At 39.0% G+C, this 27,854-nt stretch overlaps 1 protein-coding gene across 8 annotated transcripts in view; it reads left to right on the top strand.

Moving 5' to 3' along the window:
- Nucleotides 1–17,046, top strand: part of CELF2 (CUGBP Elav-like family member 2) — a 255,550-nt gene extending 238,504 nt beyond the window's left edge. For 4 of the 8 annotated variants that reach the window (XM_086474807.1, XM_086474830.1, XM_086474836.1 and 1 more), the window contains 4 exons: nucleotides 1,798–1,917; nucleotides 7,795–7,974; nucleotides 10,827–10,970; nucleotides 16,908–17,046. In XM_086474807.1, coding sequence (XP_086330933.1) covers nucleotides 1,798–1,917; nucleotides 7,795–7,974; nucleotides 10,827–10,970; nucleotides 16,908–17,035 — 572 coding nt within the window. In that variant the 3' untranslated portion in view covers nucleotides 17,036–17,046. Of the gene's footprint in view, nucleotides 1–1,797; nucleotides 1,930–7,776; nucleotides 7,975–10,826; nucleotides 10,971–16,907 lie in introns of all 8 variants that reach the window. The other 4 variants (XM_086474799.1, XM_086474813.1, XM_086474792.1 and 1 more) reach the window with 3 other exon arrangements.
- Nucleotides 17,047–27,854: the final 10,808 nt, after the last annotated feature.

Genomic DNA, 27,854 nt, shown 5'->3' with positions numbered 1-27,854 from the left:
TCCTCTGAAACAGAAATGGATGGAATTCAGCCCAGTCAAACCCAATCAGATCCCTCTGATTTGAGGTTTATATCCTTCATTTAAATGATCTGCTAATGAACACAAACAGAAACACAGAGCAGTGTTGGTCACAGGGAATTCACTGACATTCATTCACTTTGATATTTTCTCTCTTCTCCGTTGGTGCCCACATTATCTGACAAAAGTGGGTTTTTACTTGGGTTTTTTTATTACTTTTTTTTTAATCAAAGACATTATTGGCTTCTTATTGCTTTGTGGAGAGAGATTGAATAATCAAAGCTGCTTCTATCTGCAACATATAAAATTATTCAAGTTAACATTGCAGATGCCACGGAAGTAGGGACAAGGAATGCCTCACAGAGTCTGGAAATCTCTTCTCACCCACACCAGAAAAGTCTTTGTACTTTGAGACCTCATGAGTGTGAAGGCTTGTCTTTGATTGGTCTTAAGGTTGTAAAGGTGGGTTATTTGTAGGTTAGAGCTTTAAGGTTTACCCACAAAGTGAATAGGTTGCCTCCTACTTTCTTTACTGGATCCTGTCAACTGTAGAGACCACTTTCTTTAAGGGTCACTGAGTATTCTCATGTGTTTGACAGCTCAAATGAGCGTCAAGATAAAAATGGTCTTAACCATTTCACAGCTAGGTAATGAATAGGAGCAAAAAAGCATGGTGTAGACATGATGTGCCTCCAGTAAATCATCAACAAAACTCTGACTTTAAATGTTCACTTTTCAGAAGTGCAACTTTTTATAAGAAAAGAAAGAAAGTCTTTATGAATGATGTACTAAAGTAGGGCTCAGGAGACAAGCCAAAAACCTAATTGCTTCTGCAGCTTTTATGACTGTGATTCATCTAGTATAACTTTACCTACCTGTAAGTTAAGTGTTTAATCTACACTGGTTATTCAAGGCTCTTCTAGGAGAGAGACACACATTTCTAGTTCATCCAACCTATCATAAATGATAGCTCTGTTTAAGGTGCTTTATTACCTTCCTATGACAAGAAAGTCAGTCTCTTTATCTTCCTAAGCATCGAGCATGTAGTTTAGATGGATTCATCTCATCTGCCTTCATCATTCCCTTGGCATTGTAGCAGCTTCCCCTCTGCCAGAGCTTTTGTGAATGTATATAGTACCATTTACAAGGTGCATATACCTGACTACATATGTACAAACACCAGGCTGAAAACCTGCAATAAAATGGATAGTAGTTACATTTTGTGTTTGGCTGGTCATTCTACTTTTTGCAAACTTCAAGGCTTTAGATGATGTTCATACGGTGTCCTAGAGGAGAGCCATAATGGCATAGTGTCTCACTTGGAATAATTAAAATTCCTCTTAGAAAACTTGGGGCCTAGGGCAGAAAGCTGTTGTATAACAAAATTACTATGACTAATTCTATATTTTTCAATGATGGAGTTTAAAATGTGGCAAAATCTCAATAGCCTGGTTAGCTGATCCAACTGGGATGCGAGGTTGATTGATAAACTTTTGCGAAAGTGTCTGATCCCATACTTATCGTTTCTGTAATACGTTTGCAAAAAATAGCACAATGCTGAATTTTGTGATGCAGTCTTTGCAGTTCAAGGTTCATGAACAATCTTCCCAAACTATTAATATCTTGAACAAAGTTGGTCTATTGGTCTCATTTTCTTTTTTTCTTTTTCTTGCAAGTAGCCCTGTTGTTCCTCTCAGCGTTATTGTAAGCTGTTTTGTGATCAACTAAAATAAGCAAAATATGGCCTTAATTTTGCCTTGGTTTTTTTTTTCCTTTCAGTGGCTGCATCAACTGCTAATTCCACAGCTGGTGCGGCCATGAATTCTTTGACTTCTCTGGGTACTCTCCAAGGATTGGCTGGAGCCACTGTTGGACTGAATAATATTAATGCACTAGCAGGTACCGTAAACAGTGAGTATTTATTGCTGTGGGGGACAGCCTTCCCCAATAATCATGCCACAAAAACTACCAACTGTAAAGCAGTGATCTGATTATTTTTAATCTATATACAAAATGAGGGGGTCAAGTTGATCTAGTTCCATTCATGGTACGTATGCAGTTCTGGAGTCTTTTCATTTCACATAGTTTGCTCTGCAAAGTGAAGTCCCTTGGGTCCCTGCACAAAGACTCCTTTTCTTGCGGGGCGTATGGAAGGTGAAAGAAATATCCCCTGGGATTGGGGTTATCTAGGTTATAGGAGAGTCTCTTTTTTCATTTAGGGAATCTGACAACAGGTATATCACCCCAATATACAAAACCTCACTCAGAAATATAGTGATAAGGAAGCTGTTTGCCACGAAGGCAGTCCTGTTAAAATGTCTGTAGGAATTATCAAATCGTCTTAAGAGAAACGTAGTTGAAAACTGAAGGCAAGTCATTGGTTTTTAATTGGCAAATATAAGAGAATGATGCAGTCAGTCACCTGTAATACCAGAGCATGCATATCTATCCTATGACATCTTAAACAAACCCTGGCATCTCCAGCTAAGTAGATGCCGGTAGTTCTTAGAACATTCTTCCTTGTTCTCAGCCTTGGTCAAGATTTTCCTGAAGAAGAAGGATTTCTTTTTTATTGTTTCTGCTATGATGACTTCACCTTTGCCTGCAATGGAAGAGATTTGTCCAGCTGCATTTTCCCCCTTCCCTTTTTTTTTAGCTGCTGTTGCTCCTTGCATTTCCTTTTGCAATGCAAGGAATCTATTTGGTCATTGCCAGTCCATGACCCATCATAATGTACCCCCAGGAATGGATGTCCTCCTCAGTATCTCTTGCTCACTCTGATACTCTGCATGATGTCCTTTTTGTCACTGTTATTTGGCTGCTCACCCAATCTTTTTGTTCTGTGATCTCTGGTTGTCATTGTTGGGAGTTGGGAAGCAAGGGGGCTAATGGATGTCCATGTAGCAATGTTGAGTGGTTGCATGGGGTCTTGTGTAAAATAGGTCTTGCTTCTGGCAAGGACATGTGTATTTCACACAACCTGACCATAAATATGACTCAAGAGCAACTTAAGAAAAGTAAGTATTAGGTCCCAAAATGGCAGATGTTAGTTTCCTTTCTTATTCTTACATTAGTATTAAAGCAAGCCACTGAAAATGGCATGCATGAAAAGCTAACTTATCTCCTCTTGTAAGCTCTCATAGTAAGAGAGAGCTACTCTGTCATAAGTAAGAAATCATTAAATGTCCTTTCCTGATAAACAGTCATTGTGCTTTACTTCGTTTATAAGAAGTCACCGTATCAAGAGCAGAGTTATGGCATCCCACTCCTTCCCTCCCACAAGCACTAGGAACACAGGCACACTGGAGCACTCCAAAATAATGTCCCCTTGAACAAGACCGAGCAAAAATGAATCACCTATAAGCTCTTGACTTTGTGTGGGAGCCCTTCTGTTGCACTCCTTTTAGCACTTCTTGCTAGGCTACAAGCAAAGAATTTACGTTTTCTCAGGAAGTATTTTGAGGTCATGTGTGTGCAAACTTATCTGCATGTATCATTTGAAGTATTAATGATGTATTCACAACCTAGCAGCAAATTTCAGCTTGTTTTAAGGCATCATTACTTCCAAGGACTTGTACCAACAGTTGTTTCAGCCCCATATCTTCTTTGTGGATGTTTCTATGGACACAGAGAGTGTACGTGCCTAGAATATCTGTATGTGTATAGCACTTACAAAATGTACGTGGATATGTCTGTCTATGTATATACATGCGTGAGATCTAAAGAGGGGAAACTACTTACCCACAACACAGGATAGTGTTGTGATGCTGTTTCTCTCAAAACGGTGACACTGATTATTAATTTCAGGTACTTGTGATGCTGATAATACCAATTATAACAACCTCCCCTGTTTCTTTTAATGATGATCCAGTGCTTTTCCTAGTGACCATCTCCGATCCTGTCATTCACACTCAAACCTTCCAGGTGTTTGCCTTCGGGAAACGTCAGGTTCAATGAGTCTGATTGTTTCACACTATGCCATGGTCATAAGCACCCCAGTAAAAACATTTATGGGTCATGGAGGTTCCTGAAGTAATTGTGCAGAGAAGTTGGAATTAAGTGACATGTTTTTAATTGGGAAATTAACAAGACTGATTCAAAGCACACGTCAAGTGGAGCTTAACCCAGGTTTCAGTGGTGCCCAGTGACAGGAAAAGGGGTGATGGATACAAACTGGAACACAGGAAATTCCATCTGAAGATGAGGAAAAACTTCTTTGCTCTGGGGGTGACAGAGCACTGGAACAGGCTGCCCAGAGAGGTTGTGGAGTCTCCTTCTCTGGAGACATTCAAAACTTGCCTGGACGCGTTCCTGTGTGACCTTCTCTGGGTGGTCCTGCTGTAGCAGGGGGGGTTGGACTAGATGATCTCCAGAGGTCCTTTCCAACGCAAAAACTAATCAGAAGGTGGCGTTGGGCTTGGGCATTGATTTGCACAGAAGTGTTGAAAGAGATACTCTTCTGTTGAAGCCCTGTCCTGCTCTGTATGTGAGAATCACAAGAAGGATGTATTCCAGGCTGAGCTCACTAGGAGACTTTGACATGTTTTCTGGATCCTGGCTGGGTCCATTAAAAAGAAGCTGGGCTGTGGAGACTGATAGTACTCTCATTGTAGAGAGAAGCATTGTAGAAAGATGTGTGGAGGCCTTAAAAATTAAGGAAGAGTATGGTAAGTTTAACTGTCTCCATGGGTTTGGTAACAGTTGTACATATGTGTGGGGATTCACCCAGTATTCCCTCAGTTGTGTTTGAGGCACCTAAAACCTTAAATGACAAAACATTCAACTGTCTCCTTTGGGCATGTAAATTTAAATAATGTAACTAGCAAAAAGAATTATGAATAATGAGGAAAAATGAACGAAGAAGGAGGAAGAGATTCTTTGCAATTAAGAAAGAAGACCATGGATTCAGGATACTGGATAGCTATGGCAAAATATTTGTGTGTCAACCCAGGGCAGTCACTTAGCCTTTCTGCCCCCATATTTACATCTGTAAAATGGAGATAAAACTATTCGTGACAGATTTGAAAGTGCTTGGAAAGCACTTTGAGAGACCTTTGGACTTGCCAAGCATTGTTGCTTCTGTATTATGTAGAGTAACTCAAAAAACTAGAAGGCCATAGATGAAAGCCTCCAAAAGGTTATTTCACAGAAGTGAGGAAGGGACCAGAGTTCAATATCAGACTGAGGTGCATTGGTAGAGATAATAAAGAGATGGCAGAGATGTGTAACTGCAGCTGGACCTTGTAGATTTCATAAAAATGTAAAAAGGGAGAACAGAAAAAAAATGTCAAGATCTTTCTGCAGATCTGTTTTGCTCAGGAGGGAAGCGTATTCAGACACGTGAGCTGCGGTAGCAGTAGCTATGCCCTTCCCAGAAGCAGTGCAGTGATCCAGGGCTATTGATTCTAGGTGAAAGAAGGGGGAGGATGCTGCCCACTGCAACACAAAGCATGTTTATCTAATAGGCTGATGACTCATGAAAGATAACATGTTATCCTAATGCTTCCTCTATTATCAAGTTATTTCAACACTATAATAAAAGGAGAGATACAAGCTGCTTTATCAGGAGCCTTTACTTTAACCAGTAGTATGTGTGCACACATGCAAGCAATGACACAAACCTAAGTATGAAAACATCAGAGCAGGTTAAGGTCAGGCACAGGATTTAAAAAAATAATAATTTGTAATTTATTAACAATAATAATCATTTTCCAAGTGTCCTGCTTTTAGATATAAAATGCTTCACAAGCTATCTTGGTCTGCAAGGTTTTGTTTTATAACTGGACCCATTATACAACAAATATCTGGCTGTCTTGTGCGCTGGCAGAGGTTTTCGTTCAAAGTAGTGGCAGCCAGTACCTCCTATCAGGATGCAGTGATGCTCTGAAGTGGGGTGGAGGGGAAAAAGAAATCTTCAAAGTGCGAGACATTTTATTAAGGAAAGGCTAAGAATATCACATCTCTGTCAAGTGTTTAGTCACACAAATTATAGTAATATCAAAAGGTATAATTTATGCAGTACAATCCTCTTAATTGGCACAGACTCTGGTGGAGCCAGAAAGGTGCCACTTGAGCAATTGTCCTGATTATTGGAGACTCATAGGAATACACTTTTCAAATCTACATAAGAGATGGAAGAAAACTAGTAGGTCAGCATCATCTTTATCCTCCTCTGTCAATGCAGGATGATTCTCTGCAGTATTCTTTCTATCTCTAAATTACTCATGTGATAAGGTTTATGCCACTTTCCTGGAAGATAGTTTCCCAGTCTAATAGATTTCATTGTTAATTGACTATAAAGTGTCCTCTGCTTAATTTCCTTACTTTTGTCCAATTTACATGCCATGCCTTATTATTGCTCTGAAATTAAGCCCTCTCTTTCTCTTCAGTGTTCCTAGCTTTTGGATTTTAATAAGGCTCCACCAGTCACCTCTTCACCCAGCATTTTGCCGACGGAAACACTACACAGTCAATGTCTAAGAAATGGTCACTGGTCGTTCTGGGTACTCCATTTTTCTGCTGACTGATCTGCTGTACCTCAAGGGGCCTGATTAAGCTCTTTTAAACTGTTTGTGAGCTATTCACCTAAAAACTGGGGAGCACGGGATGGCTAGTTGTGCAGAAAACATGGCCTAACTCTCAGTCCTCATGAGCACTTACCGCTCCAGTTGACACAAGTCTGAGGTGTGGGTGATGTGCAGGGCTCTGAACTCTGCCGTCTCTGCGACTGCCAAAGAGACTGTAGCTCTAACAGAAAATTCACTTTTTCTGAAATTTCTGGAAAAAATAAGCATCAATTTCAGTGTGGCTCATTTAGGAGCCACGGTGAGGAGTAGAAGCAATGGAGAGAGGCTGTAGGCCAGGAGTTTGTCCACCGTCAAGTCAAAGTAGCAAAACTTCTTTTGCAGACCGCACTGATTGCATGGAAGAGGGATGCCATTTTCCGCACAGCTAGCAATCCAGTCTGAAATTTCCTCTTTGGCAGTCATCCCAGTTAAATTAATCTGTTATTTATCAGGATGTAGAATCGCTTTAAAGAAAAAAAAAAAATGAAGCGACTCTGCTTCCAGTGAGAAGAAAGACATTGCCAGAACCAAATACTTTGGTTTCTTCATGAAAGGTGCCTAGTCTGGATGAAGCACTTTCAGTCACTTTAGATGTGCTGCTGTTCATCTCTTCTGGAGTAACTGAAGGAGAAGGGTGGAAGCGCAGAGCGTCGCAGTCCATCTTCCTACCACAAACCTAAGGGACGAAGCTCATAATTGTACAGAGGGTTGTTTCAACATGCTGTTAATTGGGGTTCTCTGCTAACTCTGTATAAGCAAAACACTTCTGACATGGTGTGGCCGTGGCCTGTTGATAAAGCCTCTGGTCAGAAAGAGTGATTCTCCTCCACAGACTGCTTTTTTCCAGTGGCCAGCTTGCAAGGATACAGGTCAAATAAGTCCCACTCTCCCAGCTTCAGATACCTCAGCAGAAGCACGGGTGTGGAGGAGGGTGGGCAGAGAGGCTTTCAGGAGCACCAAGCTGTCGTACTTGCCAGTAGCAGGCTGCATGCGAGTCCGTTTGGCTGTGCAACCCTTGTGCTAAAGTGATCCTGACGCCAAAGTCGTGTTTCTTTGTTTTCAGTCCCATTTGGTGAAGTGCCGAGCTGCATGCACTGCTGTCGTCGTCAGTGTCATATAATACCAACGACTTTCGGAAAGCACTAATGAACAAGTGCAATTTCTTTTCTCTATTGTTGGGTTTTTTGTAAAGTTGCTCAAATGCTCTCAGGTATGGCGGCCCTGAACGGAGGACTCGGCGCAACAGGCTTGACGAACGGTACGGCCGGCACGATGGACGCGCTCACCCAGGCCTACTCAGGAATCCAGCAGTACGCTGCCGCCGCGCTGCCGACGTTGTACAGCCAGAGCTTGTTGCAGCAGCAGAGCGCTGCGGGCAGCCAGAAGGAAGGTAAGGAGCCAACCCTGCGCCAGGCAAACCACGTATGGCTGAACGAGAGCGGGGTCGTGGGTTCGTTTCTTCACAGAGGCTTAACGAACGACCTCAAGTAGCCTAATCTTTGCTTTTTTTTTTTTTCCAATTTTCTCCTGTTTAGTATTGTTACTTTCTTTAAACTCTAGTTCATTTTTTAACCATCTGTCCTTCAAGTTATACTTTACTGACCATCCTTTCTTCATTTATCAACTAGTGCATAAAAAGGCACTGGTAACAAAAATCATCCCTTTATGGGTGCCATTCTCTCTTCTGGTTTCCATTTTCTGTGAGAATGGGGTTAATATGATTAGGTTCAAGGTTTTGAGTTAATGACAAGATCCGTTTTTGCTTTGAGTGGTTCTTTGCTTAATTGTGGGTCTTGCGGGGAACTAAGTGAATGATTGCCCCCTCTTCCCGCACCAACAGCAAATAAACCTCAGGAAGTTACTGCTAAGAATAAATGAATACCAATTACAAGATGTTTAGGAAAATGAGGTTACCCTTTTCCCCTCTTCCATTCCCCTGCACACTTCCCAGGCATTTGGGGGGTTTGTTTCTCTTTTCATGGCTTTCTCTCATCCTAATTTCCAGCTATTTCTAGAAGGATAGGAAAATACAGCATGCTTTCTAAGATTGGATCTCTGTTGTCACTACTGTTCTTGCCAGGGCTAAGCTTTGGAAATAAACCTAGTATAATATCCTCAAGAGAAACTTTTTTATCCTCTTTTAAAATAGTATCTTGTACTGTTGTGGGAAGTGTTTCCTAGGAAGACAAATTTGGCATTTCCCCAGCTGGCTATTGTACAGGGACACTGGAGTTAAAATGTATATTTTCTCTGAATTCTTTACTTCATTTACTGCTAACAGCTTGGATCATTTAAAATTAAAGGATTTTTTTAAATAATTTTTTCTGATCATTTTTTCATGTTCCCTACGTCTGTCTTTCACTCACTTTGGTCGCTGACAGCATTCCCTACGTCTGTCTTTCACTCACTTTGGTCGCTGACAGCAGACTATTTGACACCAGAAAGAAATTGTTTATTTGGTGTCATTGTAAGATACGTATCAGATATAAAACAGAAGACAATTTGATTTTTTTCTTACTATTCTAATTCTTTTCTGTTTATGAGCTTCACATCAAGCGTAGGCCTACTTTCTATTATTATGAATTGGCAGTGTCCCTTTTAAAATACAGTCTTTTTTGTTATATGTCTTGTTTCTTTTAGTAAGGGGTTAAGTTAAAGTAGGTTCCATCATTGAACACTGACGACTGTGTTTTGTCTCTTAACACGATTTCTGATGGAATGGTGAAGAGTCTAGAGTGGCTGAGGGTACACAAGTACCAGAGAAAAATGCTCTATAAATATTAAATGCTGAAGCACAGTGAACAGTCTCACGCATATGCTCTAAACTATTGTTTAATAAGTTTTTCCTTTCTATATTAAAAAAAATATATTATTTTTTGGATAGGATAGTTTATTTGCAGTAAGAAGAAATAAGTTCCAAGCGGCCAATTTTTTACCTCTTTTCTTTTTTTTTTCGCCCCCAAAAAATGTTTTTCTTTTTAACAACTTCTTTTTTTTCTAATCTATTTATCCCCTCCTTTTGGACAAACGTTGCAAACTTGTCCTTCAGGCTGAGAGAGAGTATCCAGCCTGGTTCTTCTGTATGAGAGAGGTGAGGCTTCAAGAGTCTATTGTGGAAGATACTCCGTAAATTGTTGTGCACTGTCCTCTTCCTCTCCAGAAAACCAAGGATATGACATCTGAGGCACACTTTGGTTCCATTAAGCCAGAGAATACTTAAACAGGTTACTCTAGATGTGTTTTTACCAGAAATGTTTGTTCCCTTTGTGTACCACTTATGCTCCTGGTGTCTGCATGGGAAGGCCACGTGTCTGGCTCCATCATACATCATGTTCTTCCAGGCATCCATTGGTCATTTCCAGTATGTTATTATAAAGGAGAAATTGAACTAGGGGGAAAAAATAACCTATTAATGCTAGGATGAGTGTTTTTAATCCAACAGCATAATAAGATGTATCTCAAATTTTGTCTGTAAGAAAAATATTCAAAACACATTTGAGTTTGCACCTTTCTTTGCAAACACAACCTTGCCTGAAGCCACTTCAATTTCAACCCAACTGTTTTATTTTGAACTTTTTTAAAAGGCTTACTTTACAAAGTTTCTTCCAGGAGACAGAGCTTTGTATAGGGAATCTGTAGTTTTTTAAAAAAAGCTGTCATTTTTAAATGAGACAGTATAAATTTAATTCTGAGTATCTTTCTCTCTCCGCCTTCCCTGATTTCCGAGTCACAAGATTTGCTTTGTCTTATCCTTTTTATTCCCATCTCCACCAATTTCCTGCCCTTTGAGTTTAAATACATGATACTCAAATCTGAGGTCGGCTCGTTGCGTTTCTGTAAGGTCCCACAACTAGAATTCAACCAACAAACCCATACAGGTGTTTGAGGCAGCAGGGGACTCCTCGTGCAGTTCTTGGGGTATTGTGAGAGAGTAATACATTGTGTACCTGTTTTCCTAACCTGAATTATGCTGAAAGACACTCATATAAATTGAAGAAAGAGGCCGCAGTTCAACTTTTTCTGTAGTGGAGTTATCAAGTAAACACTTTTCAAGATAGGATTCTCTAAAGAGCTGCATTTCAGCTCTGTTCGTTTGATGATCCACTTGCTTTTGTTCCTTCAAAGTTGAAAAGTGAAATGCTTTCTGACCATCACCTTCAGTAAGTATTATGGAAAAATAGATTAAATATAGCACTTGTAATAGCTGTTTTCATACTTGTTTGTTTGTTTGTTTCCCTAAAGGTCCAGAAGGGGCAAACCTCTTTATTTACCACCTCCCCCAGGAGTTTGGAGACCAGGACATTCTGCAGATGTTCATGCCTTTTGGAAATGTTATCTCTGCTAAAGTCTTCATTGACAAACAGACCAATCTGAGCAAGTGCTTTGGTATGTCAAATTTAATAAATCGAATAGTAAAAACCACATGCACTGTACTGAAAAGGGGCCAGGAAAGAAAATTAACAGCAATGTGAGAAATGTCATACTGGAATCTCATTCCAAAAATAATGGACTCTTAATCCTCAAATGAGCAGGAAGATGCACAGACAAACTAGTTCTAACTAAAAATTGGATATGAAAAAAACAATGATAATCTTCCAGTCTGACATCTCGCATGAATGTGTCAAGTACATGAAACTAATTACACCCTATGTGGGGGAATGTCATTTAGTATACTATTTAACTGCCTTATTATGGATACCTAATTATTCTCTATTGTATAGCTGAGCCACTTAAAAATGCTCTATGTTTAACCCATTACTTCTACATTACAGGAATTTCTTTCTTCAGGATTAAGTACAAGATTTTGCAATTAGTGATTGAATGGTGTGTACATGTAGTTCAGAACACTTTACAGACAGTTGATGTCTAGATATTCAGCTCCAGCTGTTGCAGGCAGGCTCCAGTGTATCAGGGAAGGTAGCGTCTCTTACCTTAGGGCAGGGATGAAGGGAGCCTCACAAGATCAGTTTCAAGTTTCCCAGAGAACTCTTTGAGCTGCCAGAAAATTAGATCACAACAGAGAAGAAGATGATATGTTGGTATAAACAAGTTCTAGGGTTGATTAAGTGGGCTGATGTCTTTTGAATAGCATAGATGCACCAGTTCAGAGCTTTGATGGAGTGGAGTACAAAATGTAAGCGAGTGGTAATCTGGTCTAAAAATTGTAGTCTTATGCAAGACATGAGGAGGGGCTAGGAGAAGGAAAGAATCTCTTAAATAAGATTTGACCTAAAATATAGGAACTTCCATAAAAGTGACAATTCTTTCCCAGAGTAAAGGAAGACAACTGTATGGATGCCAAAAGAGTAACCAGTCCAGACAACCCCCTAGTTTCCAAAATCCCTTTGTACTGACAGTGTTGCTCTTTGCCCAGCACCATCCCTTAACTCTGAACTGTCCCCATCTGAAGTGTCCCCATTAACCATAATACATGTTTCTTAGCTTACATATCATTAGGGTTTTTTTAAATCCAGGTTTTGTTAAAATGTGTCCATCAAAGGATTTGTCTCCACCAGGGCCATTCAAGGGCCCCACAGCTATTGGGCTTTAAGCCATCTTGAAAGGGTTTGGATTTATCTAAACAGACAGTACCCAAACACGAGGAGAATTCAAGTTACTCAGGTGTACCTACTGCACTGGAATTCCAGCCTTGCCACAATCTGAGTGTTTTTCACCTGAAGACAAGCCCTTAGTACACTTGGAAAGTTAATTCGGTTCAGAGAAAGGGCGTGACATTCTTTCTGCATTTTTCCATCGTCTTTCAGTTCATTTTTGAAGCATTCACCTCTTTAAGCTTTACAAAAAAGTTGTTTGTATCGAGACTAATACAGTCCAGCGTGTTACTGCAATGGGTTAAAACAGTCCCTGAGGCTGTAGCAAATTTGAGAAGTGGAATTGAGATGGACTCTCTATTGATCTGGAGCCGGTTCAGTTAGTACGTTGGGGTGACAAAATTGTTGTTGAGGTCTCTAGGAATCTTGATGAAATGTGGAATCAAGCTACATTAATCGAAAAGCAGCAATTCTGGTGACTGTTGAAAGAATGCAGATCAGTTTGGGCAGGCAGCTCAATTCATCAGCTCGCTTACCATACTTGATTTTTGTGGGTTTCCTTTTACTCTTTGATTACCTACTTACACATTTGTCTGGATTTATGGGACACAATGACCCAACTTGAAGTAATGCAGTGAGGTTATCTTATTTGAGGGAAAATAGAGCGGTCAACACCCAACCACCAATGGGTGGAGGAGTCCTCTGTCTTTTTGGCATTAGTCAGCTTTCGCTAACATTTCAATTTCTCATTCTTCCTCCCCAGATATTCTGCCACCAGTGATAGAGTTCTGCTTTAAAAACAAAAAGTACTTCAGTGGCAGAGGAAGTTGAGATTTTCTGATTTAGTAGGTGACTAATTAGTGATCCTGCTAATCACAGGCAAAGCCAGAATTAATCTTGCTAGTTTAACACACTAGCATACTCTGTACATACCTCTCAGCTCTATTATTATTTGGTCCCATATTCGTGTTTTAAAAAGTTTGATTTTTTTCTCTGTCCTCTCACCCCAAAACTAGGACAATAGCGCATCTGAAGAATGCATTTCTCTCCTGTATCATTAATGGTCATTGCTCTTGGTACAGTTCGGGTTTGTTTTGTTTGTTTGATTGATTTGGTCTTTTTTCCCCCTGTAGTAATAGTAATAATAATAATGGTAATGAAGTTTTGCACATGCTTGGTGCTTTCTACTCTGGTGTTTCCAGTTTCCTGCCCAAAGGAGGAGGAATTAAAATTATAGACGAGGACAGATTGAACACCAGAAAGGTGAAAAGATTGTCCAACTGGCAGAATGGGGAAGGGAAGGTGCATTCTGAGTGAGTCACAGGGTAGTGATATATACAGTGATGAACTTTTATGTAACAATGTTTCTCAAAATGAAAAATCACTTTTCTTTGCAGTAAATGGACTTTGGCATTATTTGCTTTCTTGTCCACCTCAAATGAATGCTTAAAAGATTAAATGGTGATGAGGATAACAGGACAGTCTCTTTACACCTAAGTTCTCTTCCACACTCTCTCATGAGCTCTAATCAATTCAGCAAAGGGTTTCACTCTTCAAGCTTATCTCTCGCCTTTTGTAAACCTGAGAATAATAAAAATGAGAGATGTAAAAGTAAGGTGGGGGGTGGACAATAAACTCAGTGCATAAAAGCAGTCTGCCTCTAGCAAAATTACTACTCAAATGGTCAAAATTATTTATCCCGATTATAGAGATACCTAGAGATTTAAAATAAAAATCAGAGTTGTCATGACAGGGTCTTTGAAAATTGATAAGAAACATCATCCCATGCTCAGGTAACCTGCGGTTTAAAGTTCATACAAAAAATTATGAATGGGTGCAATCAGAAAAAGATAAATAAAGGGAGAGTGGCCAGCAGGTCAAGGAAAGTTCTCCTCCCCCTCTACTCTGCCCTGATGAGGCCACATCTGGAACCCTGTGTCTAGTTCTGGACCCCCCAATTCAAGAGAGACAGGGAACTACGGGAGAGAGTCCAGCGGAGGGCTGTGAAAATGATGAGGGGACTGGAGCATCTCTGTTATGAGGAAAGGCCGAGAGACCTGGGGGTCTTTAGCCTGGAGAAGAGAAGACTGAGAGGGGATCTTGTCAACACTTATAAATATCTAAAGGGCTGGTGTCAAGAGGATGGGGCCAGGCTCTTTCCAGTGGTGCCCAGTGACGGGACAAGGGGCAACTGGCACAAGCTGGAGCACAGGAAGTTTCCTCTTGAACATGAGGAGGAACTTCTTTCCATTGAGGGTGACAGAGCACTGGAACAGGCTGCCCAGGGAGGTTGTGGAGTCTCCTTCTCTGGAGATATTCAAAACCCGCCTGGCTGCAGTCCTATGTGACCTGCTGTAGGTGAACTTGCTTTAGCAGGGGGTTGGACTGGATGATCTCCAGAGGTCCCTTCCAATCCTGACCATTCTGTGATTCTGTGAGAGCATGCCAGATTCCTCTGCAAGCTTTATAAATGAAGGTTCTCAATAAGGGAGAAGATGAAAGTGTAACAGGCTAATGTAGATACTGCATCCTATGAAAAGAGACAAATCATCAATCAGAATAACAACTGAATGATAAAGGCTGATCCCACCAATGCAGCACAGAGGTTGTAGGTTTGAATTTGTGGCTGAGTCAAGGAAGTTAATAGAGGTGAGATAATCACCCTCCTGAAAGGTAAGCACAGCCTGACCTAATTGTTCTTCTGTCATCAGTGGAGGTGTCTAAATTGGTAACATGAATGGTGGGTAGAAAAGTCACCCCTGGGTATGCTTGCTTCTCTTCATTCACCATTCATGGATGCCATCTAAATGACTAGATCAGTTGCTGAACTTTCAGGTGGCTAAAACTACCTAAGAAGAAAAGGAACTAAGGTGATGAGAAATTCATAGCAGAAGACTGTTCTGAATGCACTTAACAAAGTGAAGGTTAGGAAAGCTGTAGAGGAAAATGCTGAATTGTCTAAGAGTGGTTACATCTCATTTGTGGAGCATCTGACTGGAAGGAGCTACAGCTGCCTTCCAACTCATGGGAGATCTCTTTCTATCCCTGAGGCAATCCTAGAGATCAAGGCTGAGATTTGTGAGCTGATGGAAGTAGACACAGGAGTGCAGTGCTAAGACAGTGATTGGAGTCGTGTGAACAGATAAGATCTCCTAGAATAAAATAGGGGAAAGGAAGAAAGGAAGAGAGTGATGAAGCTCCTTGGGATATGGCAGTAATATTAAGAGGAAATGATCTAGTGGAGAAAGTGAGGAAGTGACAAGAGTTACTAAAACCGAGGAAGGTACGGAGGAACATTTATTATCCCTTAAGGAGGTAACAAATAATCAACCACAGAACAGCATGAATAAAGCATATTAGCTTTGGCCAAGAGAAGGTCTGGAGAGATTTAAATGAGAGGTGTTTTCAAGTGGAAGGAACAGAAGTTAGCCTGAGAAGAGTTTTAAGTTGCGTAGTTTGGTGAAGTTGTTTTAAGGTGAAACCGCAGGGATGGTCTATGAAGGAGAGCAGCTGGACAAGGACCAGATGATTTGATAAGAGGGTTTTTTACTTTACAATGGGGAAAGTGTATCATTCTGACACTGAAGATGGAAGAGGGCAGCAGTGTAAGGTAAGCAAGAGCCACAAAAGACCAGGTTAAAACGATGGTGAAAAGAGGTTATGAATCAGTACACAGGCACTAACGACAAATGAAGAAAGCTGGTAGAAGAGAGGTGCTGAGTAGCCTGTGTGTCAGGACTGAAAACAAAGTGTGTGGGATCCATGCTTTAACAGAGTGAAGGAATACGTGTTAAGGCAAATTTAAGTGGAAAGAAGAGAGAGCATTTCAAAGCAGATGCATAATAGCAGACTGAGTACAGTAGTAATTAGCCAGAGCTGAGGCAGAGCAGCAGTTAGGCAAGCTTTGCAATTACAAGTGGGAGGCCCAGATATGAAAATGAATTTTGAGCTTCCAGAATCAGGGAGATTTGAGTCCATTATGAACAGAGCATTTTTAGTCTCCCGGGGAAAAGAAAGCTGAGCCAGGCCAGCCATTCTGAATTATCCGAGCAAGCATTATCCCCCTAGTTAGTGCTCGCAACTGAGGAGCAGAAGATCTGGAGTTCTTGTCAAGCCCTGCCGTTGTTCTTTACAGTGCTGCTTAATTTTGATGCTTGCACACCCCTTTCGGGACCAAGAGGCTGAATTAATTAACATTTAATGTACCTTGAGATCCTGAACTGGAAGGAGCTGTAAAAATACAAAATATTAATATTGCAACTGTCCTAGGCTAAGCCCAAGGAGATGAGTGTTTCATAGCACACAGGACCGGTGCACATAAACTCACACATTGAGGTGTGCAAATGACTATAGGCATCTAAGTTTGGGGTTTGTTTCTGTAACCAGGCTTTCTGTTGCTGCTTCACATCTGCAGACTGGCCTAATAGTACTTCCTAATAGACTGGGAGGCACGTAGATATTACACTGAAAAGCGTCACAGTAATAAATATCTTGTGTCTCTAAGGTAGGTAGATAAATAAGAGATTGGAAACTGCGTTGCACCAAAACTGGCCAGCTGCATCCCAGCTAGTAAAGAAATACTGTGAAGGTAAAGGGGAAGGAAAAGGAAACGGGAGAGGAAATGGGATATGGAGTGTGATCAAAGAATTAATTGAAAGTGAGGTAAATGTGTCAAATCAATAGTAATAATAAAATCCTAACAAAACGCCTTCTGACATTTGTTCTAACCTATAGTTCGCTTTCTCTCCCGCCTCCGTTCTGTGTCTCGTAGGTTTTGTTAGCTATGACAATCCAGTCTCTGCACAAGCTGCTATCCAGGCTATGAACGGCTTTCAGATTGGCATGAAACGCTTGAAGGTTCAGCTGAAACGCTCCAAAAATGACAGCAAACCTTACTGATCTTAACCCCAGATGCTTACTGCTCTTATTTTAGCTTTCTTAGGGTAAGTCCCATGAGCAAACCTGTCCTCTGCAGGGGGGTTAAGAAAGAACATAGAGCCAACCTTCACCAAGAGACAGTTATTTTTACAGTTACCACTTCCATTTCCCCACTTGTCCTTATTACACTTGGCTCCCATTTCCTTGCCAAGTAATTACTGAGTTGTGTTACTGTATTTTGTTTTGCAGCATAATTTATCTCCTTTTTAAAACAAAAATAAAAGTCTTGAAATTCAAAGCAACACACACACACACACACACAAAAAAATGTGCAATTTAACTCTGTGAACCCTGGTGCCATTAGCACACAATAAAAGTTGTTTTCTATGGATGGATCGTATTTTACCAGGGTGGCACCAGCAGTTTATAGGTTAAACAAAATGGCCTCCTGCCAGTCGAAGCACTTATTTTGCAACGAAAATTGAAACAAGTCTTTCCACTACATCAACTTGTTTTTTGAGAAGATTTGATTTATTTTTTTTCGGTTCGGATCAACGTATTGTTATCTATTAGTCTGATTTTACACTGGTCGTCTTTATATTTCACTTTTTTTTAAGTTCTTGGTTTTTTGGAAAGGATTAATGTAAAAAAGATTTAGAGATCTGTTTCTAAAGCTACAGGGTTTAAAATAAAAAAAAAAATAAAATAAAATGAGTGACAATACTTGATGTTTCTTGAGAGATAAATTTAATAATAAAAAAAAGAAAGCCACAGGCCTGTAAATTTTATTTGTAAAAAGCATTTCTATTTTTATACAAAATTTTTACTGCCTCAGAAATAATGGAAGTTATTTATTGCCTATTGTTAACTTATTGGATACCTAAAGAGCAGCTCTCTATGCTAGCTAGATCCTTTGAAGTAGTCTCTAGAGTAATTGTGCCAAGAATGGGCGCTTTTTCACTGTTGAACCCTACACCCTTTACAGCTCATGCTTTTATCCTCTTGTTTGTATTTGTCTGGTTATTTCGTTCGTAGTTTCCATTACCTAGTTTAAAGTTCAGTTGTCTGACCTTTTTCTTCCCCCTCCCCGTACCTTTCTGTTACATTTGTAGAAACTGGTTCTTTCCTCTTGTTTTCTCCCCAAAGAGGAATCCATTCTCTCTGACTCCTTTCAGATGGATTCTTTTGGGGTTCCATTGTGCTCTTGTTGACAAGTGTTGTAAGTTAATGCAAATTATGTGAACGGCTCATAGACTCTACTGATAAAAGATTTGCATTAGTTTTCTCCTGCACCCATAAAAGTGATTTTGTTTGTGCTGCATAGATTCTATGTAACTTTTTTCCTCTTCCTTGTTTTTTCCCTAGACATCTCCATGCCCGTTAGCCCATCGTTTGCCTAGCATGTCCCTGTGGCGTCTCAAAAAAAAAAAAAGTTTCATCGTCCCGTCATTGTTTCTGATGTCTTTCTGACCTCACATCATATTTGGTTCTCCTACTGACCTTTGATCTAGTTTGACCTTTGAAATTTGCATGTGACCTCATCTAGCTATGAATTCTGGGAAGTCAATGTGAAAAAACATTGCTGCATTCATGCAAGACTGAAATTTATTATTAGATAAATTAATGATAGGATTTAAAAACAACCTGTGGCAAAATGTTTTTTCTTTCTTTCCTTTTTTTGGTTTTCTTTTTTCCTTTGGGTTTTTTTGTTTGGGTTTCTTGTTTTGGTTTGGTTTTTTTCATTTCGTAAAAAAAAAAATAAAAAAAAAAACAGACTTGAAAGTATTATACAGGGATTGGCATTCTGCCTGGTCACTGGTGACAATAGCAATATGTGTCCAGAGGCACAGAATGTTGGTTTCTAACAGACTACTTCCAAAACAGTTTGAGAAATAAAACTGTCTGATTTTAAGTCTCTAGAGGTCTGTAATAGTTTTTACATTTTTCAGGCAGTGTAAAGTTTTTTGATAAGGCCATTTTAGGTGGCTCACTTTCTCATTAAAGTATATATATAGAACCACTTTTTGTAGATTAGTATAAGAAAATATTTACCCTGTTTTAGGGCAAATGCTACCTACTTGTGTCACCTTTTGCTGAACTGACTCACAGTTAGACAATCCATGGTTTAATGCACATGAAATTACCTATATTTTATACTGTTTCAATGTACAGAAGAAAGGTTACTGTAAAATGTGTTACGTTGGTGCTTCTGTGAATTAAGTTGTGGTTTCATCATGAGTCTTATGGTCTTAAGTGTTCTATGTTTATAAAAGACGAGTTTAAAATTGGTTTACTTGAACAAGAACAAAAACAAGATTCAAAAAAAAAAAACAAAAAAAAGTTGTTTGCTTAAAAAAAAAAAAAAGAATTTCATGTGAAAAATGAAAAAAAAAATATTCCAGAATAAGTTTGTGTTGGCTTGTGACGCATTGATGTCATTTTTTTATTGTGAACAATTTAGATGTGTTTGTGTTCAGCAAAATGTGATCGGTTTTTCTTTTAAAGAAAAAAAAAAATCAGTGAAACTATAGTGCCAAATTCCAAAGGTACTTTCTTCCTAGAGCTTCAGTGTGTTTCTTGTGTGAAGTAATTTGATAACATGGGTATTTTATTATGTGTTTTGTATAAATCCCTAATATTTAAAGAAAAAAGAGGTTAAAAAGTTTGTTAACTTGCTATCCTGTGGTCTTGTTGCCTGAAATTGTTATTGTTTGTTATTTCTCTTTGATGTTTTTTGTAAAACATTGTATAAGTGCCCATGTTTCACTTTTTTAACCACTCTGCACACATCAATGCTGTGAAAGCAAACCTCACTATGTATTTTCTTCATATTGTATGGAAACCTCTAAGGTGAGAAAGTTTTGAACTTTTAACCCTTTCCACCCAGAGCTGTCTTGAGTGTTAATACCTTTTATACATTCACCATTTTGCTGTTTATTTTTATATATATATCTATATCTATAAATATATATATACTTAGTTTTTTGTGGTTTATTTAATACATGGTTGAAATCAGAACAATGCACAGGGCAGATCTGAAGGACAAAAATATTTTACTGCTGTCTAAATTTCTTCTGTATCTATAACTAAAATTATTTAAAACCGTAATTAACTTGTGGTTTTCCTTTTTAGATTTTGGGGATTTTGTCTTTTCTTAAAGAGCTTTTAATATGCTGCTGGAATATGCTATTCAGTATTAATAAAATAAAAGAAAAAGAAAACAATCCTTTAATTATCTATTGTGTGAGCCACTCCCGGACAGGAGTGGTAAATCCACCATTTGAAAACCTTGAGGAGAAAAAAAAAATAGTATTTTTGTAATTTAAATAAATGAACTTTTGCTTAAATCAGATGCACTAGATCTTCCTGGGTGAAAATTCAGTGTGCACTGCAGTTAAACTACTTTTTATGGATAAAGTTTACATACACTGTAATGTTTGGTGTTATCTGCCATTATTTGTAACGGCAATATATTGGCTTGCTCCTGCAGACACTCGTATAGAGAGGAGTACCTTTACTCGTACAAGTAGTCCATGGGAACATAGATGTGACTGATGTGGGTGTTTGCTGGAGGAAGCTCTGTGTAAGGAATCAGAAAAGAGATGCTGGTAGCCCTTTTCACTGCCTTGTAAGTCCGATTAGGTTGCATTTCTGCCGCACAAGTAGTGACCAACAACCAAATTTGGTTCTTTGCTACCGGTGTAGAGAATTCATTGCCAATCCAATGCGTGTGAGCAGCAGTACCTGCTACTGATGATAAAGTGCCATACCTTCTTCCACTTCCTATGTCTATCCGATTATATTCGAAGCCGCCTAAAATTAAAAATGAAGCCCTATATGAACATCAGATGGTGCACTCTTGTCTCTCATCCCCAACTTAAACGCTTCTTTATGTAGAGCCCTGGGATGGAAAGGACTAGCCTCTAGTGATGCAAAAAAGTTTCCTTCTTATAGCACATGCACTTATAAATAAATGATCTATACTTTTCTCACATGTTTTTACTACTGCTGGGGCCTTCCTACACCCTTTGAGGGCTATTTTGTACTACTTGCAGCAATTTTGCATATTCAAAGTATCATCTCACCTGCGTTATATTATATATATGTACATATATATATATAATATGAGATCATCATTTGGATTGTTTAGACTGTTTCACTAATTTTTCTCATTGTACCCACCGTATAAATTGCCAAAGCTTTTTTAGATGCCCTAGTGTGTCCTGCGGGTTTACCAGGCCAGTTAGAGCAGTGATGCCTTTGGTCCTCAGGCAGTGTAACTCGGCGTCGGGCTGCCCCGAATTACGCTACACAGGACATTGGCTTAGCCGTGGGAGAGGAGGAACATTTCTGTACTTCCAGGCAACTGAGATGGGTCATTGCTGAGAAAAGTGTCCATCTTGAAATGAAATTTTTTAAAAATCAAATACAAAACCAAAAACCCAAACATCCACCTCCTTGGAGACAAATTATCTACCAGTTCTCTTTCAAAATATTGAAAGGAAAAAGCTGCAAGGGTGCAAGGGCCTAATAAGAGAGGAAGAAAAACAAGGGAAATTGCTTTACAAAATTCTAATCAAAAGACTAGACTAGTTGTTCTTTCAAACAAATTAGCTAATTGCGATGAAATGGCAGTCCTCAAAGGAGTAACAAGTTCATCTTTCTTTCACCATAGGGGTTACAGTTCCTTGGCTTGTGCTACTCTGGAATCATTTTACTGTTTCTGTTTTTATTATCTTAAGTGCTAATTAACAAAAGGAAAAAATATCCTGTAGTTTCATTACCTTTTTGGATAATGTCATACAAAAAAAAAAAAAAAAACAAACCTATGTATTTGTGGTTTTTTTGTGCTGTGAGAATTGTTGTTTGTAGATTAATAATACTATCATTTTGTTTAGAATTAAAAACTAGTTTTTAAGTATTGTCTGAGAAAAGCCAAAGTTAATGCAATCTAGTGGAAACTGTAAGACCATTTGAGTATTGTTTCTGTTTTATTGATGCATTTGGATTTTGTTGTTTGATGGAATTTGAGCCAAAAAAAAAAAAAAAAGATCAAAAAAAAAAAAAAGCAGGCTTTCCTATTTCTACAACTTGATTGTACTTATGCATTTTGTACCAGTGGAACTTTTTATACTGGAGATTAAAAAACAAATGGAAATTTTTGTGGCTTACTCTTGTGGGCCCCCTCGATCATGACTGATTTTCAAGTTTGATTTCTGGATGGTAGAAAGAGAGTTGGTTTTGTTTAGAGAATTCAAAACTTTGGCTTGATTTCTTTTTTTCCCTTTGCTTATATCTAGTGTTTAGAATTTTGTCTTAACAAAAGCGGTAAGTTTCACTTTTTATTCTGTATTGTGCAGTTACACAATAAGGTAATTAGAATTAGGAGTACTCGGTCACTTTGCGTGGATAAATGTATTAGTTAAAACGTTAGGGGTTTGCTTTTTTGCTGTTTAGATCAGAGTTTTTTCTGATTCTTCTGTCCTCATTGTGAACATAACCGTGTAGTTGAAACAGTCAGACTTATTTTTGTAACGTATGTTATTGTGTGATGCAGTTTTTTGCTTCTGTCTCCAATATTAAACCATTTTCCTAATACTTGTCTCTCTACTTTGTGTGTTGTATTGTTGGTGGTCATTCTGTGTTGGTAATACATCTACACACCTCACTGTTTCACGTGCCTGTTTTTTTTTTTCTCTATTTGTTGGTTGTGTACAAAAGATACAGTCGATTCCACCTAAGTGAATATCTGATTGGGGGGCAAAAGAGGATTTGTACATTTTAGACATGTTATGGTTTCTTTGAATTTTATTTTTCTTCTCTCTTCCTCCCCCTAGTCATGCCTTATCACTTGGATAATCTATCTGAGCAGGAAGCATTTTAAATGAGTTTCCTGCAAAGTATCTCGAAGGTAGCTTTTGTTAGCCTTCTAACTGCAAAAGCTTCTGCACACAAACACACAGAAGCCACCTGAAAAGATTCTTTTTTTCTGTGACATTTCAGTCAGTCTGGAAAATGCGGACTATGGAGATCAATTCTTCCTAGTCGTTAAGAAAAAATAGTACTCTGCCGCTGCTTCGCAGAAGCATATGAAACAGTCAAGAAAAGGAGGATATAGCCTTGGGATTTCTTCCAAACTGCACAGTAATCTGATGGCATATGGTGTTAGTCAAACTCTCCTTAGAAACTAATCACATCTTAACTAGGGCTGTGAGAACCTGCAAAAGCTTACCAGGTGATCGAGCTTGTTATGTGCAGTTATACATATAATAATTTAAAAAATAAAATAAGATCCAAGTGAGCACAGGAAAACTTTCTATTAAAGCTAATGGCAGTAAAAAAAAAGAAAAAGAAATGATGGAAAAAAATCCCCTGTTGTTCAAATGGGTGATATTTTAGCTGTGGGCTTACAAAGCAGAGCATTCTTTGCATTGGCTAATAGTGTCACACAAATCTCAAAAGGGACAAAAGAAATACCATAGCACTTTTTTCCTTATTATTTTTTACATTTGGCTTAACCTTTTTTTATTCTTTCATTCATATAATTTTTTTCCTCTTCACGAGAATCTCTCTGCTCTCCCCCAACCGGTGAAATAAAAGCTGCAAAAGAAAAAATCTATGTTGTCCTGGTTTACAAAAAGTCTCTCTTCTCTCCTCTGTCTGATCGCAGAAACAAACCGAACAAATTGGAGAGGGGGGAAAAATTAAACAAAACCAACCAAACCAAACCCAAGGAGGAGAGAGCAGCACTGGCAAGTGCTCTCTGGAATTCAAGCCATACGCCCCCATCCCTTTCCTTTGTCCCACTTTCTGTGATGCTCAGGAATCGAAGACCACTTAAAAGTGCTCTTAAGAGACCCAAATGACACTCCTCCCTCTTGTCTCCTCTCCCCTGGTCTTTCTGGCACTCTGGCTTTGGCTCACACACACCAACACACACACGCACCCTCAAGTAACATCTTACGAGGTCATGGTGCACTGGGTGTTTCCCTGTGGTATCAGCAGCGATGTTGGCTCCTGCGTTTGGAAGAGTTTTGAGATTTTCCGGTGGCTCATGAGTTAGCCTGGTTGTTACCACTTGATTTATTTTTTTTAATTTTTTTTTTTTTTGCTTTTTTCACTTTTTCGTTTCCATGAAAGGCAAATAAGTGATGAGTCTGGAGCCCTAAACAAGCTCAAGTGTTTTCTTGCAGGGTCTGTGTCAGAACTCAGGGCTCCAAGCAAATGCTTTCCATGCAACCCTAAGTTTAGTCTAAAACCACCTATTGTGGACAGACCAGACAGGAGAGCAGGAACTGATGGTCAGACTATCCTGGGTCTTTGACACCTCTAGAGTTTATGATCCTGATTTGGATAATTTTGACACCAGTGGATTCAGTTGAGTAAGTCTTGACTTGCATGAATGATGAATCAGAATTGGTCTCTGGGTTTTTTAGGTTGTGGATGGTTTCTTTTTTTTTTTCTTTTTTTTTTTCCTCCAAACTTGGTCTTAGGAAAGAAACTAGAGCTTTGTGAAGGGTCTTTTCTTCCAAAAAAACAACTGAAAAAAAAAAGACTTATACTGCAGTTGAGTTTCTTTTAAATACTCAGGGCTGAAAGATACAGGTTTTTCTTTTTTTTTTCTTTTTTTTTTTTTTTTATTTCAACAATGGGGAAAAATGAGTTCCTTAAAGCAATGCAGCTGAACAGTTTGTCCTGCTTAAATGCATGCTTTTAATTTCAATTATGTAAGGCACCTTGCAGCGTTAGCAAAATGTCTCTTTGTTAGCTATATGTGCATCGCCATGGGAAATTACCAAACTGTCACAAGACTTGCTGATTAAAGAATAGCCTGCCAGAGTGTGTGTGCCTTTGCCCAGTGTGACTCTTAGGTATTAGGCTAAGGAAAACAGTTTAACAAAATGTAGTGTGAATCATTCCTGATAAGTGAATAAAGCATTGTGACCAAGCAATCAGATTATTCACTTATCAGGAATCGACTGTACTGATAGCTTGCCTGATTGTTTTTGTTCCTCATCTCTGTTGTAGTTTCACTACTTTGCTGTGTTCTGTTTTTTCTCTCATGCTCTTAGCAAAATCACTGGGAATATCCCTTCGTGTGATCATGAAACATGCTACTGAGTAACAAAAAAAAATTTTTAAAATATAAAAATGATATCTTAACAAAATCTATGCACTTGCTATCAGGAACACAATACTGGATGTGTCTTATATATATTGAACTATAATAGTATTCGATTTCTTAAATAAAGCTTAAGAAAGGATTCTGTTGTCTGTAAAATTTTATGAGCATTAAACGGAAAAAAAAAAAAAAAAACATGTTTCTAGGGTTGGGCGCTTTTTGTTATATGAAATCTTACTGGGTGCACGGTCTTTAACCATGCCCAGGCAAATGTTTATAATTCGGTTGATAACAAATATTAACAACGGAGACCTTGAAAAATTAGGCTTATTGAAGTGTGTGGGGAGAAAAAGTCTTACTATTCAGTGACTCACAGCAAGATACTACAATGAAAAAATTTCTTTCTTTTTCTGTATTTGCAAAAGTAAATGTGCTTGCTTTTGCACTAAAGCTAAGAAGTAGCTAAAATATGTGAAACAGAAAATGTAATGAAACAATGCTATATTTCTTCCAAAAATAATACTACACTTCTTTTTGGTATGTGACTTTTTTTCTTCCTGATTCAAGATAGGTTTAGAATAAAAAAAAATGAAACCCTGTATGCTCAAAATCACAGATTCAACACTGGAGGTCAGAGCGTCTTTTTGCAGAAGATGTGTGGCTTACTGTGTGTTTCCTGTATCTGAGCCTTCTCTTAGGAAAACGTTTTCACATCAAAACCCATGAGAATCAAATAGTTAAACCTGTTGAGTACACTGAAAACTTTAATCCTTCAATGGCTATACATTTGGCACAAAACTGTAGGTTTCAAACAATCAGATTTTTATGGAAATGCCCGTACTTCTTGTATTTAGCAAACTTTCAACAATGTCAGCCTTTGGCAGAATGATCCAGGAGAGTGGTGAGGGTTGCTTTCTTTTTTTTCTTTTGAACTGCATTACTGCCTCACTTTTCATATGCCATTATATTATCTGGAAAAAAACAAAACAAAACAAAACAAAACAAAACAAAACAAAACAAAACAAAACAAAACAAAAAAAAGAAAAAGAAAAAGAAAAAAAAAGAATTAAATTGTGGAAAGGTATCTGCTGCTTGTATGATTCTCCTCTATTTGTACATGTTTAGCAAACGCTATTGAGCTCGACATCCAGCGGCCAGGTTTATTAGACTTGTAAGCCTGAAATTCTGCTCCACCAGAGGGGCCACGGAGAGGATTGACCTTGGTGGGCAGCAGGACGGTCCTGTCCATCCCACATCTGCACAGAGCTTGGGTGGGGACCCAGCCCTGGTTTTCAGGGGCTGCTGATGTAACACAAATATTAAGTAATAGCAACAATTAGCTCATATTTGTATTCCCTCTGATTTTCTTCATTAGCAGACTTTCTTTTTTTCCATTAAAGGGTGCTGGAAAGTTACAGTCATTTTCTGAACCATTCACTCCTGTTGATAACCTAATTGTTTTACATGAATGCTAATATTTCCCTCTCACGCATTTATATCTATCAGCTAAATCAGCAGTAAAGTAAACTCTTCTGGGATACATTCCTATATCAATTAGCAAGGATTTATGCTCCAAAGCACCACTAACAGTAATGGGAGTGTGCTCTTTAGCATAAACAATTGGCGATAGGTCTGGTGGACTTTATTTCATAAACAAAGAAAATTTGAGTCTTAGAGACTTGTTTCCTGAAGATGGTACTTCAGGGAGTGATGTCCCAGTCTCCCCGGGCTGCTCTAGAGACATCTCACTTGCAGGACGTGCATAAATTGTTGATTTCCCAGCAAAAAGAAACAGCATTGGTTGGGAAGTGTGCTGACTTCTGGTACAAAGTTTTGCTGGTGTTTTCCCTTCTGAAAACACACCAGGCCAAATCTTCAGCATTCTCTCATGTCCCTCCGGTGGCTTGAAAAAATTTCCCTCTTGGCTCACCAACGTCGTGTGGTGCTGCAGGGTGGAGACCACAGAGGCTTTGCGGGGAGGGCTTTTGGAAAAAGGCAGAAGGAAGATCAGAGATGAAGTCCTGTGGAAAAGAAAATAGTGCGTTTATCAGCTCCTTGAACTGTAGGTTTCACAGCTCCGTGCCTTTAATTATAGAGTTGGAGGGGATCAGTAAACCACCAAGTCTCACCTTTCACATGTAGCACAAAATAGTTTCCCCCTCACCTCATGCTTGATTGAGACAACAAATATGCAACCAAAGGGTTTCAGTCTTAACCCAAAGTCTCTGGGATTTGGGGTGAAAGTCAACCACTTCCCAGAGGTGCATGATCTGCTGAATCCCTGCCCATGCTTCCACAGATGTTTTCTCTGTTGGTTCTGCCTCTGCTCAGTTCTGCTACACTAAAGAGCCCTTCTGTATCTACTATTCCCCCCATCCCCCCCTCCAAAGACTCATAAGCAGGTCTCAAGTTGCTTTTCATCCCTCTTTTTAATAAAATAAATATAGCATGCTCTGGAAGCATCTGCATACAATGGTGGGGCTTTAGTCCCTGAACAATTCGGGTGCTTTATTTCTGAAACCTTCTTTTTTTAATTCTCTTTTTTTTTTTCCTGACACCCTTTCTAAATTTGGGTTACCAGAGCAGGATGCATTATTTCAACATCAAGCCTAGTGGTGCAACATGCAGAAATTAAACATTTCATCCCTACTCTACTCCTGTGAATTACACACAGTCAGGGATTGTGTCAGTCCTTGCAAAGAATGAGAGGCAAAAGCC

Source organism: Leptosomus discolor, chromosome 1, assembly GCF_034619465.1.
Source record: "Leptosomus discolor isolate bLepDis1 chromosome 1, bLepDis1.hap2, whole genome shotgun sequence".
Classification (NCBI taxonomy): Eukaryota; Metazoa; Chordata; class Aves; order Leptosomiformes; family Leptosomidae; genus Leptosomus; species Leptosomus discolor.
Note: the sequence above shows the minus strand (reverse complement) of the source record. Positions and strands in the feature narration are given on the sequence as shown.